The 13,885-nt window shown below is 41.8% G+C and overlaps 1 protein-coding gene across 5 annotated transcripts in view; it reads left to right on the forward strand.

Moving 5' to 3' along the window:
- Window positions 1-13,885, forward strand: part of PLEKHM3 (pleckstrin homology domain containing M3) — an 86,398-nt gene that overhangs the window by 58,528 nt on the left and 13,985 nt on the right. For all 5 annotated transcript variants that reach the window (XM_085066194.1, XM_085066196.1, XM_085066195.1 and 2 more), the window contains one exon: window positions 13,078-13,235. In XM_085066194.1, the coding sequence (XP_084922320.1) occupies window positions 13,078-13,235 (158 nt within the window). The remainder of the gene's footprint in view (window positions 1-13,077; window positions 13,236-13,885) is intronic.

Here is a 13,885-nt window from a genome sequence, read left to right on the forward strand (position 1 = left end):
ACTTTGGAAGCAAAGTGACATAAATTGTATTTAAGCTATTTTCATTCTGAAAGTGTATGTCCATACAGGGATTTAATGTAGTATAAATCATCCATTTTAACATTGTAGATAAACTAATCTGTTGAAATTTAATCAAAACATTATTGACTTCAGATCAACTTTCCTGACTACCTGCAGATGAAGCTAAAATAATGTGAACTATAGTGCAGAGAAAGGATGAACAGGAGAGCCCTGTTCTCACAATAATATGGCACAGATCATACAGTGAGTGTGAGGGATGCATAAAAATCCTTAATGGAAATGCTTCTTTGCAGAACACAGTGGGCATGAGGAACTTAATGCCACAGTAATGTCACTGAGGCCAGAAGTGTATCATCTTTGAGAGGATTAAGTATCCATAATGAGAATATCCACAGTTACAGTACATAAAATAAAGGGATTATGAGATTTCAGACTAGACATACTATACTGAAGGGATTAGGAAGATGTCTCCCCTGTTGACAGACAAATCAATGATTTCATCTTCCTCTGACATTTGTAGCACTGATTACATACAGCACTGATTGCAGCCCCTGCTGGCATTTTAGGCTTGGTGGACTGTTGGTCTCACAGAAGCATTCCTTGCTGGGAAATATTAATGTTCTGCATATAAGGCTCCCTAACAAAAATGTAGGGAATAAAAATGAACTTCAATGAAACAAAAGTTCTAGTTTGAGCTTGATACATTGTTAGATCAGGATTAGAGAGCCTTAGAACAGCAAAGAAATCATTAGGTCTCCTTCACTTCTCCAGGCTTTTAACTCACACTGTACTTTCATTGGACCTCCTAGACAGAAGTGAAGGAGGAGACTGGAGATGCTTTTTCTAGTATTTTTATATATGCAAAGCTTTAGGTTGATTTAAACGAGTTGTTTCATCAGTCCCAACAATAGCAAAGAATGCAAAATGTGGGCTTTTTTTGCCTTTTAGTTGCTGATTTTTTTTTCAGAAGTAAAACTTCTTTTCTGGTAACTCAGTCCTCATACAATTACTGATAAATGCTTAGTATAGATTAGTAATATGCAGCCTGTTGAATTCCAAGCCCATCAGTGATGGTATCCCTGCACAGGAACTCCTTTTTATTCATGCATAAAAAGGATGGGATGTAGCATCTAACCCACATGCCTGTGCATGTTAGCGATATTGATTGAAAAAATGGTGTTTGGCTAGTGTACGTTGGGTTTGTTCTAGTTTTAGAAGCATTACTGAACTAGGTACATGACAAATACCCCCCTGCCCTTAGTGGATATAGCTGTGCCTGTGAAAGCATTAGTGCAAACTGAGTTATGTCAGTGGGAAGGTCTGTTGCTGTCATTTGTTTCATTCAGTGATCCAATATAAGTTGTGTCATCTCAAGCTTTTATTTATCAAGGAGGTTCACTCATGTAGCTGTACCAGCAGATCCTTTTAATTTTAGGCAAGCCCTTTTTCTGCTTGAGGGGTTGGAGGTGACAAATGAGAGGGAGAATTATGTTTTGGGCAGGCCTGGCTGTGCTGAGATGACTGAAGATTTGTCTGTCACAGTTCTCTGTGGGAATTGACTGTGGTCAACACGGGCAGCAAAATGCCAGGCAGAATATCTGTGCCATAGCTGCCACAGTTCAGAGTTCAGCACTGTTGGGAAAACAGTGATTCACATCCCCAGACTCCCAAGCCAACGTTGACACAGCATGTGTGACAGAGGTGCAAGTCCTGCAGTGTGTTAGTACCGATATAATAACACCAGATAATTCTCTTCATTAACTAGGTGAAGATGCATCTTTGACCACAATGGCATAGTGTTAATAGCTGTCTTTATGTCATGCTTTATGACCTGTGCCTGATTGACAGTGGTAACTATATTAGCAGAGGAATATGAAAATAGTCCTAGGATGGGTAAAACACAAAATGTGCATCTTCATAAATATTAAAAGATCTGATAGCAAAGCAGCAGTTAAATGGCTTGCCTACTTTCCTGTGGCTGTAGCTCCTTTATCACAGAATCACAGAATGGGTGAGGTTGGAAGGCACCACGGTGTGTCATCTGGTCCAACCTCCCTGCTCAAGCAGGGTCATCCTAAAGTACCTGGCACATCATTTATTTCTGTCACTTCCTGGAGTTTGCCAGCACTGAGCTGCCTTTCAACAGAACAGGAAGCTTCAGGTTAGCTGATATTCCCGGTGTGTGTGTAATTCCCCAAAATGCTGACAGCTCTGGTTGCAATTAGTGGTAATGACAATGATCTTACTGGCATTTCCTTTTTACCTCAGCTCTGCTGGGGAAGGGATTGCTGTCATTCAGAGTGGCTCATGGTCAGGCAGAGAGCATGGCAGAGCCAGCCAGGCTCAGGGATGAAGAGCTGGCTGGGAGCATTTAGGCAGGTTGCTATCAGGACAACAAGTTCATCAGAATTAGGTATTGCAGGCAAAGTCTAGAGATCTAGCAAGGTTGTTAGTAGATATTTTTAATAGTAGGGCTGGTTCCTGCACTGCATGAAACCAGAATTTTCAACAGGATCTATTGTCCTATTGTGGTCCTTTCCCATGTCAATATGTAATCTAGGCCACTTGGGGTAAGTGTGGCTTTTTAGAATGAAACTAGGTTTAAAATGACCCAATAGTGGTGCCAGTGGTTTTCAGGAGCTTTTGAGTTGAGATCTCCAGAGATATTTTAATTTTTTTTCAGCCTGTAGAAGCAGCAGCAGTAATGTAAATTGCCCCTTTTCTACTGCTTTGTGCTAAACAGGTTTCTTCCGTTATTTTCTGCTGTGCAGAATGAAAAGCCCAGTACTGGAGATGCAGGTTATCAATGTGAAAGACTGGGCTCTGAGCTCATTGCTCTACTTCACATAAAATGATAGTTTGGAAGAGCCAGCTGGGTATTCCTTCAGGACTAACATCCGTAGAAACCAGATTTCCCAAGAAATAAAATATTATCTCAGGGCTACCTGCTTGGATATGAGAAGACTTTATTTAGATTTTTCTTTTAAATATATTTTGTACTCACAGAGGTTTTTTTCAGAGTAGCCCTAGCCATTTTCTTGGTATGTTGCTTTCTTGTTCTAAAATCCCTCAGAGGACTCCTCCTTAAAATGCCCAGATCCAGTCCTATGCAAGGCAGGAAAGTTTCTAATTTTGTGCTATCACTCATGGAATAACAACTTGCTCAGTGGGCATGTAGAGTCAGTTAATGTCTCTGCATGCAATTGCCTACTTAATCTTAAAAAAGCACGTATATATACTCTCTGCCTGAGTGCCTATTTGCCTCTGTATTTTGGAGTCATGTATGTTTTTAAGCTAAGTAAAGTGCTTTCTGTTCTCTACCAGCCAAATTCCTGGTACTCTTTCAACCTTGTTTGATTAAAACAGCCTTTAACCTTTGCTTGAATACTTTTTTCTCAAAACAACCTATAATTCATCCTTGCAACAAGATCAGGAGAACTTGGGGTGTGACAAAATTGACATGTAGCTGCCTGGAAACCTTGAGGGAAGGTGAAAGGAGGAAAGACAATTGAAACCCAGTGAGTGTGAGTCTTGTTGCAGAGCTGGCTGGGGAGGTGGCACAGGTGATCTCCAGGCATGTTGTTTATACTGAGACAATTCCATCTCCTTCTCACTTGTGTCAGCTTGCATCCTGCTGAAATTTCTGGTATTTCTTCCTTTCAATGAGAGGAGTGGGGGAGGGTTTGGAGGAACCTTGTCATCCTCTCTGTCTCCTGCTATAAATTCACTTGAACTGTCACCAGTTTATTTGTCCTCTACGCCAACCAATGTAAAACTCCATCTTCACCTTGCCCCTTCCATATGTGTACTTGTCACAGATTAGCAGTGTTTGCTCTTGACCTTGTATTTCTTCCTCTTCCCAGTGCCTGTTTTAGTTAGGGGCTAATTTGTGGACTATCTGTTTAATACCACATTAAAGTGCAAAATACTGAGGGATTTACTCTGGAAGGAGCCGTGAACAGCAAATGGCTCTGCCATCAAGGCAGGCTGCCTGGTGCAAACAAGTCAAAGGGGGCTTCTGATTTCTGTTTATTCAAATTCTGACTCATTTAGTTTGCTGTGCTTTAGTTTGATTTATTATGTCATTTGGTTTTGTGGGGTTCCTTTTGTTCTTTGCAGTGTTTATTGCAAGGTTTCCTTTTGAGTTGCTCTCTGCCCTGTGTGGGTGATGAGCTAGCATGGCACAATGTGCGCTGGTGTCAGCAGTGGGTGAACAGAGTCCCTGGCCTCGCCTGCTCCTGCCCACCCTGCTGTCACCTGTACCACAGGCTGAACAGGCTTTTGGGACAGCGAGGGACCTGCGAAGGGTGTAAAGGGAAGAGGAGGGAGAGGGTGGGGTGGTATCACTGCTGCTCTTGGAAGCTGGGATTGTGCCCCATAGCATGCCTGTCACAACAGAAGACGGGGCTCTTCTAAAGTTACTGCTGTGTTCTTTTTAAATGTGCTTTATAATAGTGCACAGTGGCTGATTCTAGAGTGCATACACACAAATAAGAAGAGATCATTCTTCCCTTAAATCACCTGCAATTTAAATAAACAAGACAGGCAGTCTGAAAGAGATGACTAGGAGTCAAAATGGAGCAAGGAAAGCTGACTGACTAGTATATTGCACAAAAGCTGGGGCAGACCTGAAATCTGATATCTGCATCTCTGGGACCTTTACCTCATGATCATCCTTCCTTCTTCCATTTCCTTTTCCTCTGAACTAAAGATTAATTGTGCATTGAAATCATAACAAGAATTTGTGGTGTTAAGAATCTGGCCAACGGAAGAGAAAAAATCCTCAAGGAAATTAGCAGTCCACAAGCATTGTCTGTTCCTTAGATATAAATGGCTAGGAACTTCCCAGCCAGGGAATGTTTTCCCTTTATTTTTTCTGCAACTTGCATTATCCTTAGCTAAGCGTGTTGTGGCACACTTGTCTCCAAGTCTGGGTTTTTATCACAGAAATCCTGACCCTGAAATCTTTGTGGGGCAGAGATTCCATTTACCCATTCAGCTTTAATGCCCACCTTCCATGTTTAATGAATGCAGAAAATACCTGCTTGTTTTCCAGTAAACAAACAGGTAGAGGCAACCATTGTATCTTTCCTGCACCCCCAGTCTGCTTTTGCTCATCCTGACTTGTGACAGAGATCACTTGTGACTGACAAGAGAATTTGTCAGAAAATGGTTTCTGAAACAGATGTTGCAATGTAGGAGTAGGAGATAGAGTGTAAAGTAAAGGTAGCTGACTGCAGCAAAAGAGATCTGAGGGAGGCAGTAGGAACAACTTTCCAGTTGTTCTGAGCACTGAACTGTGGTGGGGTCTCCCTGGTGAGAAGTTTTTAAGCAAGTCGAACAGTCATCTCGGTTGTGCTGCAGGGTGAGGAATAAGCTGGAGGTTTCCTTTAGAAAACCTAGTCCTATTTTCTTGTATCACTGGTACTACTTTTAAAAGCATATTTCTCACCTGTCCTGGAGGTGAAGAAAGATTATTGAGTGTTTGGTCCTCCTCCATAAAGCTTCCACCAGTGGGATTTGGAGGGTAGTGAGCATCCCAGTGGTGAATCCAAAACAATCTGTTTAGGATATTTCATCTGCCCTTTCCCTCAGTCCAGGAAGCATATTCTCTGTGGTGTTTGAAAGTCCAGGCAAAGATGGAGCTTACCTCTGCATTTGTTAGGAAAAGGCCTGATTCAGACTAGCTTTTTCTGCAGAGGTAGAAAGAAAACCAATGGAGGCAGAAACCTTGTCTTTAGAGCATGTTGGAAAGCTGTGCATGATTGTTGACTGCTCCTTCAGGTAGCTTCCTTCTGCCAGACACACTTGTGACATTATTCCTGTGAATTAAAGCACTTTCTATCTCTTCAATTTACATAATTGGGGATCATGAATGAGTTTTGTGTCTACCACCCCTTCTGCTTTCTCAGTGCCTCTTGGCTTTTCATGTCTCTTCTGCATTGCGTCAATGCCTCCTGGCAAATTCTGTCTCTCTCTGTCTCTCGGGTAGAGCCAAGTGTGCGTCTGGCCTTGAGAAATAATCATAAATTTTGTTCTGTCAGGAGGAGAGGCCAGGACAATCCAGTTTGGATTTGAACCTGTAGTTCAAGGTGTTTTAGGGATTTCATATCACTTAACCCATGCCCTCCAGGCGTCACTTGTGTCTGACATGTAGATGATACTGGAGGAATAAGAGGAACAGGTTGCTCAGTGCTCCAAAAGAAGGTTATGGAGCAAACCTGTGTCTTTAAAGAGAGTGCCTTCTAATAAATGTTATCTGCAGAGAAATACACCAGCCCCTGCATAAGTAGTTAATGTTACTGCTTCAGTGCTGGCTCATAAAACAACTTTATCACCTCTATGACGATAATGATTAACAAGCTGATTTACAAGGGTGGGGTCACAAAGCCATTTGGCAAATTTAGCTTGTCTCACAGTGGCAGGAATACAAAACCTGAGTTTTACAGTATTTTTACCACTTTACCTGGAATACTTAACCCTGGTGGCCAGGCTTTTAAGCAGAGCCAGTAGCAGCAGGTGCTCCTTTATGAGGATAATAACCAGGGTTTCCTCCAGTGCTTCTGGTACATGAGGAAATTGCAGGTCTTGATCTAAAGATTCAAGAGCACTGGGTACATTTAATAAGTTCCCCTCTCAGTGTTTGTTCCCTGGTCACTTAGGCACAGTGTAGTGACAGTGTTCCCAGACACACTTTTACATGATGCCTCTGGTTGATTGCCCCTTGTGCCAGAGCAGAATATCTATCCACAGATGTGGGTAGATTTCTCTTCCTTCTCTTAGATTCTGAATAGCTTCTGTTGAGATATCCTTCATCTGTTGATTCTCCATTATCTTGGATCTTAAAGGATTTTTTGTTTCGATTGTGCTAGATTTTACTTTTATTATCATATAGTAGGAATTAATCAGAGTAACAAATTTAATTTAAAAATTATTTTAATCCAGAAATGCTTTATGTGGTTGTAATATGCTATGGCACTGTTGAGAATCTGGACTTCTTAACCTTGGCAGTTTCTCACATTGAGCAGAGCAGTGTATCTGAAAGCTCAGCAAGCTATATTCCCTTTTCCTGTCTGTTCTGACAGTCCTAATGTAGGTGATCAAAGGCATTTATTATCTCCATGCTATGTAACATTTTCTACACTTTTAGAAGTTGGTAAAAATGCACAGACGGGGTTGGAGATTTGATGACTCTCACTCAAATTCACAACATAGACTCCTGCAGGGGTGGAGGTCTTACTCAGTACCTTTTGCTTCTTAGCTAACATTGCTGGCAGGAGCCCTGCCCTCAAAACAAACACTCAATGCCCTCAGAAATGTCTGAAAACTGTGCTGTTTTTTCTTTCCTGTCTAGAAAGTTCATCACATCTGACAGACTTCAGTACTGATTTACGTGGCCATGATGCAAAGTTTGGGTATTTCTGTGGCCCTGATCTAATAGGTGGGTGGAAGGCTATGGAAGTGTTACTTGAAGCAATAGTGGATTACAGCTAATTCATTTGTCCTTCTGTTTTTTCACATCTCTCCTCTAGTTCCCCCTAAAGTTGTTGGGATGTTGAATCTTTGGAAATGACACAGTCTTGAGCTTGGAGGGGTCTTCCATGCTTGCCTCGTCTAATCAATATTTGCTTTTCAGTTAGTCCCACCCTAAGGCTGGCCCAGAGGCTTCTATTAATGCCTTTTGTAATTTGAACAACTCTCAGGAACTGGAACAAACTCTAATTCTGTAATAGGGTTTTTTCATGGCTAGTTTTTGGTCTTGCTCTGTTTCCCGAACAGAAAGTTATTACAAGTCATGAGTTTAGGTTACCATCTCTCTGGGTTAAACTCTCAACAGGCTTGAGAAGTTCTGCCACTGTTCCCTTGGCTGCTTTCCTAGTTTGGTTTTTAATATGAAAACATATATTGCAACACCATGTTCACTACATTGCTCTCCCATGGGACTGGTTTGTGCAACCCTCCTTCATGCTGGTAAGTATGTTCTCATACGAGGAGTCTTTGTTGACTGAAAAGTGAAGACAAAGTGACTTGACTCCTTTGCTGTGTGTAATGGGGGCTGGGGGTTTGTGCTGCATAGTGGCAAGGCTGGGGCTGGGTAGTGGGGCCTTCAGAAGTGGACTTCTGTGCTCGGCCCAGGGAGCTGGCATGAGGGATGGAGTCAGGACTGTAACTGTAACTGAGCTGTAACTCAGCGTGTGTCAGATGAGGGGAGCACCTCTCCTCCAGTGCGCGGCAGTGCTGTGGGCTCAGAAATGCATTGTGAAGGTCAGACACAGGGACACTAATCAGAGGTTCCTGGGCAGTGCCTGCTGCTTCCGAAAGCTGTCTGTGACCAAGAGCCCTGTTGTGCACATAGTGGGCCACTGAGGAGGATTTCTCTGGCTTGGAGGATGCTGTGGTCTAAGGCCCTTGCAGTTCCTGCTCTCTGGAGACAGCTGGCTGTCCATATGTTTGTGAAAACATCACCTTGATGGAGCAAGGGAACCATGAGTTACTTCCAGTCTTTGAATAGAAGGATCAGGAAACCTCTGGGGGCCAGCAGCCCTCCTGACAAATAGTTAAACTTTGACTGATCACACATTGCCCTCATAATCATATTAATATGATGTATCCAAAGGGATTTCAACTTGTACCATAGCCCCTGCTGCCTTTTATCTTCTCTTCCTCCTGCTGAATCAGGAAACACGTAACCCAGTGCATCTCTCCTGTCTTCCCACTGCACAAGACTCTTGCAGCCTTTGCCAGCATCGGTTTGTCTGCTGGTGTTTGGCAGTCCCTGTGTTTCCCCCTTCACCTTACCCATTCTGAAGAATTGTTTCTTCAGAATTATACTGCTCCCCAGCTGAACAGCAGCACAAAGATATACCAAGAAGCAAGTTTGATTTACCTTTATTCTTAACTTTGACTTGTATGAGAAGCCTCTGTTCCAGAAATCATCTAAAATAACTGTGCCACCATCCTTTTAGCACATGTTCAGATACTGTGTACCCTGTTTGTTTGTCCCATTGCTGCAGACAATGGGACAAACTCTTGCTCTCCAGTGCAACCTAAGCTTTCCCAAGCTGGGTGCAGGAGGCTGGGCAGTGGGGCAGTTAGCTGCTCCTGCTCTATTTCCTGGATTCTCTTCTCTCTTCCCTGGCAGCCCTGGCACCTGCAGCCAAACTCTGGCCAGACAGACACTCTCTGCAGTGTGGGCAGGGAGGCTGTATGGGAGGCTCCTCCAAAACACAGCTTGTCTCATTTCAGGTGGAAGATATGTGGCAGTTACTGAAAAAAGTGGTGTTTGCTTTGTTGGTTTAAATTGTAAGTGCTTTGAGGGCAGGGCCTGGCTTTTATGTATGTACATGTGGGTGTGTATTTTTATACAGCTCTTACTGTGACGCACACAGGAGGTGCTGTGTGCAAAGCCATGGCTTTCTATCTTATGGAAGCTTAGAGAAATGTTTTTCCTGATCCAGAGAGATGAACAGTGATTCTGATCTGAACACTGGGGCTGTTCAGAGATACAGCTTGCTTTGGACCTCAGGACACAGCTATTTTCCTTCTGTTATCACCAAGTAGTGTACCCCAATATATTCCAGGTATGGCAGTGATAAGCATGGCCCTGTGTCCCAAATGATGTTGGGATGGATTCCTTGTCCAGTTAAGGAAGAAAAAGCTGCATTGTACCCTCTGTCAATTGATGACCAGGATGCCACCATTAATCTCTTCTCACCCATAGTTTTGAACAGTTAAACAAGTGCTTGCTCTGCAGAGTTTGGATTAGAAAACAGAACTTGCTCTTTATGTGTGCTGTAGGTAGAACAGAATCTGAACTCAGCAAAAATTTAATTTGTTTTAAGTTTGATGCTTTTTCTCTTTTAAGAGACAGGAATATATTTTTAAGCCTTTGCCACATATATGCTGAGACATTCCCTATGTTAAAGAGATAAGTCAATGGTAAAAATTTTGGTTTTCTGTTCCTTTGGCATACTCTTAACTTAGTTTTGTGCTAAATTGCCACACTTCTGAAATGTGATGTACTTTTCTGCAGCTTGCAGTGTGTGCTTTCACAGTTTCTTTGTTTTGTAAACTTAGTTTGTAAACTGAAATGTTCTCAGGAAAGGTTCAGGTCGAAGCTTAGGAGTGACTCCAGCAGTGAGAGCAGACATGTGCTGGATTAGACTGCATGGGGGCTATGAAGTCTTCGTCACTGAAAGGCTTTAGGAACAGATACAGCTGTAAAGAATAACATAAATATTAGTGACTCTGCCAAGGCAGCCACTTGGGTTTTTTTTTTTCCTCCCACAATTTGCATGATATCTGGATAGTTCATTTCATTTGACTATCACATTTCTATTCTTCAATCACTGGGATCATCAGCTGGGAGAACATCCTGGAACTCTTCCATTGTGGTTGTGGGATGTCTAAACTGACTGACTCTGGACCTCTGGCAGTCACAGGAAAAGTTTTGACACCTTTGATTACATGTTCTGTGCTCCTTTTCCCAAGTCATAAAACACTGCAGAACTGTTACCACAAAACAGCAAGTAGACAGCAAGTAGACTTGGGATAGCAAGTAGAAATCTTCCTTTCTGCTTGCCTAGCATAATTGGAGATGAGGATTTTATTCTTATTAGCTACAAACAAGAATGAGAGAAAGCTGCAGCAGCAGCCTTGTGCGCAGCCTTGAGGTCTCTGATGAAACAAAATAACACCAAATTTACAGATGCTAAAGACAGTGATAACATCGGTTTGATGCTACATTTTGTCTTCTTTCTGTAATACAGTAAAATGGCCTGTAATTCTCATTGCAAAATTGGCATGCATGGCTCTTTGAAGATATCATCTTCCTTGTATGTCTGCAGTGGCCAGAGTTATGAGCCCACCCACTACAGTGCTACAACAAGTCATACAAATAAATAAATAAAGAGGGACAAATAACACCATCTCCTCAGGGCATCTGCCCACTCAATGTGTCTTGCTTAGGTTGTGAACTCCAGCACAGGAAAACTTCTGTGCCTTGTACAGTCTTAGGAAGTGCTTAGGAAGGTAATTGATTGTGTTAGTTGTGTTTATTACAATATTTAAAATGTTACTTCAGTTCAGAGATTTAAATCGTTGCTGACAGTGACAGAGAGTTTGCAGCTGTGTCTTAAAAGCCTGGCATTTTAAGCTGAGCACTTATGGCCTGAGGTTGCTGCTATAGCATGAAAATTCTCTGGAAAATATGTATGCATTGTGGTTTCTTTATTATCTTTGTATGTGTATTTCATCTATTAGTGCCTAAGTGAGCTTTTGGAGGGTGATCACTAGCTGGGCGGCTTCATTGGTTCTTTCTTTCTGTTTCTTGAATATTGTCAGCTTTCATGTCCCTACTCCGAGCTTGTTTGGCTTTCAGACCCTGTGTAACTGTGGAGTCTGCAAGCAAAATATTTCTTCCTTCAAAATGAAAAACAAACCCCATCATAGGGGAGCTAAATTATCTTCTGACCATCTGTTAGAAGGTTAGCAGTATCACTACCTTGAACTATGGCTTCATTTTCATATTTCATGCAGCAGCTTCTCTGCATTGTTTATATTGTGGTTGAAGGATATCTTCCTATACCAGAATGCAATAGGAACGTCCTTTTCCCTCTGACATGAGCAGATGTCCTATCTGCAGTAGTAGCAATAACATTGCTGCTTCCTGTTGTTGCAGGTGTTGTTAGCAGGCTGGAGCTGAAGGCAAAGAAGGGGCACATTTCAGGCCATGGCATTCCGTGCCATCAATACCAGCACTCCCCATGCACCTCCTTCTCCAGGTGTACTCTTTAGTACTGGCTTTCTTGGCTAGCGGGAAGAAAGTTGCCCTGGAACACGAATTTATTTCCTTTTTACCTGCCTTACTATTTGCTTCCAGACTCTGTTGTTCTTCTTTGCCTTGATGTCTCTGCTTTCCCTAGATTTGTTTGCACTAAACCCAATTACAAGTGGTGTGTTACCATATTTATTGAAGGGGTACCTGAACTGAGTCTGGCACTCATTTAAGTGTAAAACTCCCCACTCTTGGGTTTCAGGGCACAGCCCTGTGCAAGTCTTCGGTCAGCAATTACCGCATTCTTTTTCCTTTTTACGGGAGATTGCTATCAAATCCCGTGACACATTTCTGTCACTAATCCGCCTAGCTGCCATTCAGACCACAGGAAGCCTAGAAGAGAAGAATATACACTTAGGGCCTTATTCCATCTTCATTATTCTCTACAGCAGCAGAATTCCTTAGTCTCTAGAAGTTTGATCTGAATGGAAAGTATTTTGCCTGAATAGAACCCCTTATTGAGGCATTGTCACCAAGTCACAAATTTAGATGAGTGTTGTGGTTAGCAGTTTAATGTATATGGCTTGGCCATTTTTTCCACACTAACAGAAGTGCTAATCATTTCCAATGGTCTATCAGGATTCTCTGGAACTTCTTGATTTGAGAGGTGCAACTAAAGGGAAAATAAAAAAAAAAAAACAGTTCTCTTCAAGACTTTAACTAAGAGGTTATTAATTTTGGCAAGGAGCAGACCATTATATTTGAATGGTTTTCAATGGGAAACACAGTCCTACTAAAGGACTAAAGCCAGCACTCTGTTCACAAAATACATGCAAAAATCTTGTACTTTGGAGGAAAAGAAACAAAGACAAAACTGCAATATGTGCATAAAAAGCAAAAATAAGTGAAAATGGTAAGGCAGTATTCATAACTGTCAGAGGCAATATGGAAGCCTTAAACGCTTTTCCTGTTTACTTCTTTGTGCCTTATTATATGAATGTGTTGTTGTACTTAAAATGACTACTAATACTTTATGTTATTGCCATGTAGAGATTTACAAAGAGATAGTAAGTTAGTTTTCATGTTCAGATCATTGCTGGTTCATTGACTACTAAGATCACTTGTGTTTTCATGGAGCTATAATTATTAGGAAGTAGCTTTCCTATTGTTTTAACCAGCAGCACATAGCTGCATTTCTGTAGTAATAAATATTGTTGCAGTCCTTCAGGTAATTTTGGTTATTTCTGGGTGGTTCATTCAGCGTTGTCTTCTCATTCCAGGTTATTGAAGGAAAACTGGCTCCTTTCTTGGGGAAGGTGATTAAGTTTGCCACCTCTCATGTGTACAGCTGCAGCCTTTGTAGCCAAAAGGGTTTCATCTGTGAGATTTGCAACAATGGAGAAATCCTTTACCCCTTCGAGGACATTTCTACAAGCAGGTACTCCAATGTGTTAATGTTAGTCATACATTTGATTTGAGTGTTCAAACCTTGAGGATTCTCAGCCTCATGACCTTTTATTTAAATAACTAGGGACTAGATTCCACTAATGTACATTTCTGGGCAGCTACAGTAGATCACTGCTCCAGGGAGGCCACCATGAGCAAATGTGGAAACAAATGAGAAGTGCTACTTTCCAAAGCCCTGTAAGTCTCAGAATAGCTGTTCAAAAAGGGAAAAGTCCCCAGTATCATCACAGTGTGATTTATCCAAAGGTCTTCTGAGTTTGCAAAGTGTCCTGAAAAGCCAAATTACTTCTCTGGAGTGATCACAGACATCTTTCTGTTCTCTGGCATTACTGGGCCCATAATGTACTGGGATCATCCATTATAAAACAATATAATGAAGTGTCTTCTCCATGAGATGTTATGGCTAGTGCTCATCTCTCTGTCTGTTTATTCCTCTGTGCCTGTGTATGCAAGATTTTTTTTTTTTTAATGACATTGCTATTCTCAGGTGGCTACAAAGTAAGTATAAGTGTATGCCAGTCCTAAATTAAACAAAAGAACCTTTATTTCACATCATTTAGAGTACTGGATGCCACATCAGGGACAGGAGTCACATGGAAAACCTAGAAACAAAATGCAGGA

Source organism: Lichenostomus cassidix, chromosome 7 (genome assembly GCF_008360975.1).
Source record: "Lichenostomus cassidix isolate B80296 chromosome 7, HeHo_3.0, whole genome shotgun sequence".
Classification (NCBI taxonomy): Eukaryota; Metazoa; Chordata; class Aves; order Passeriformes; family Meliphagidae; genus Lichenostomus; species Lichenostomus cassidix.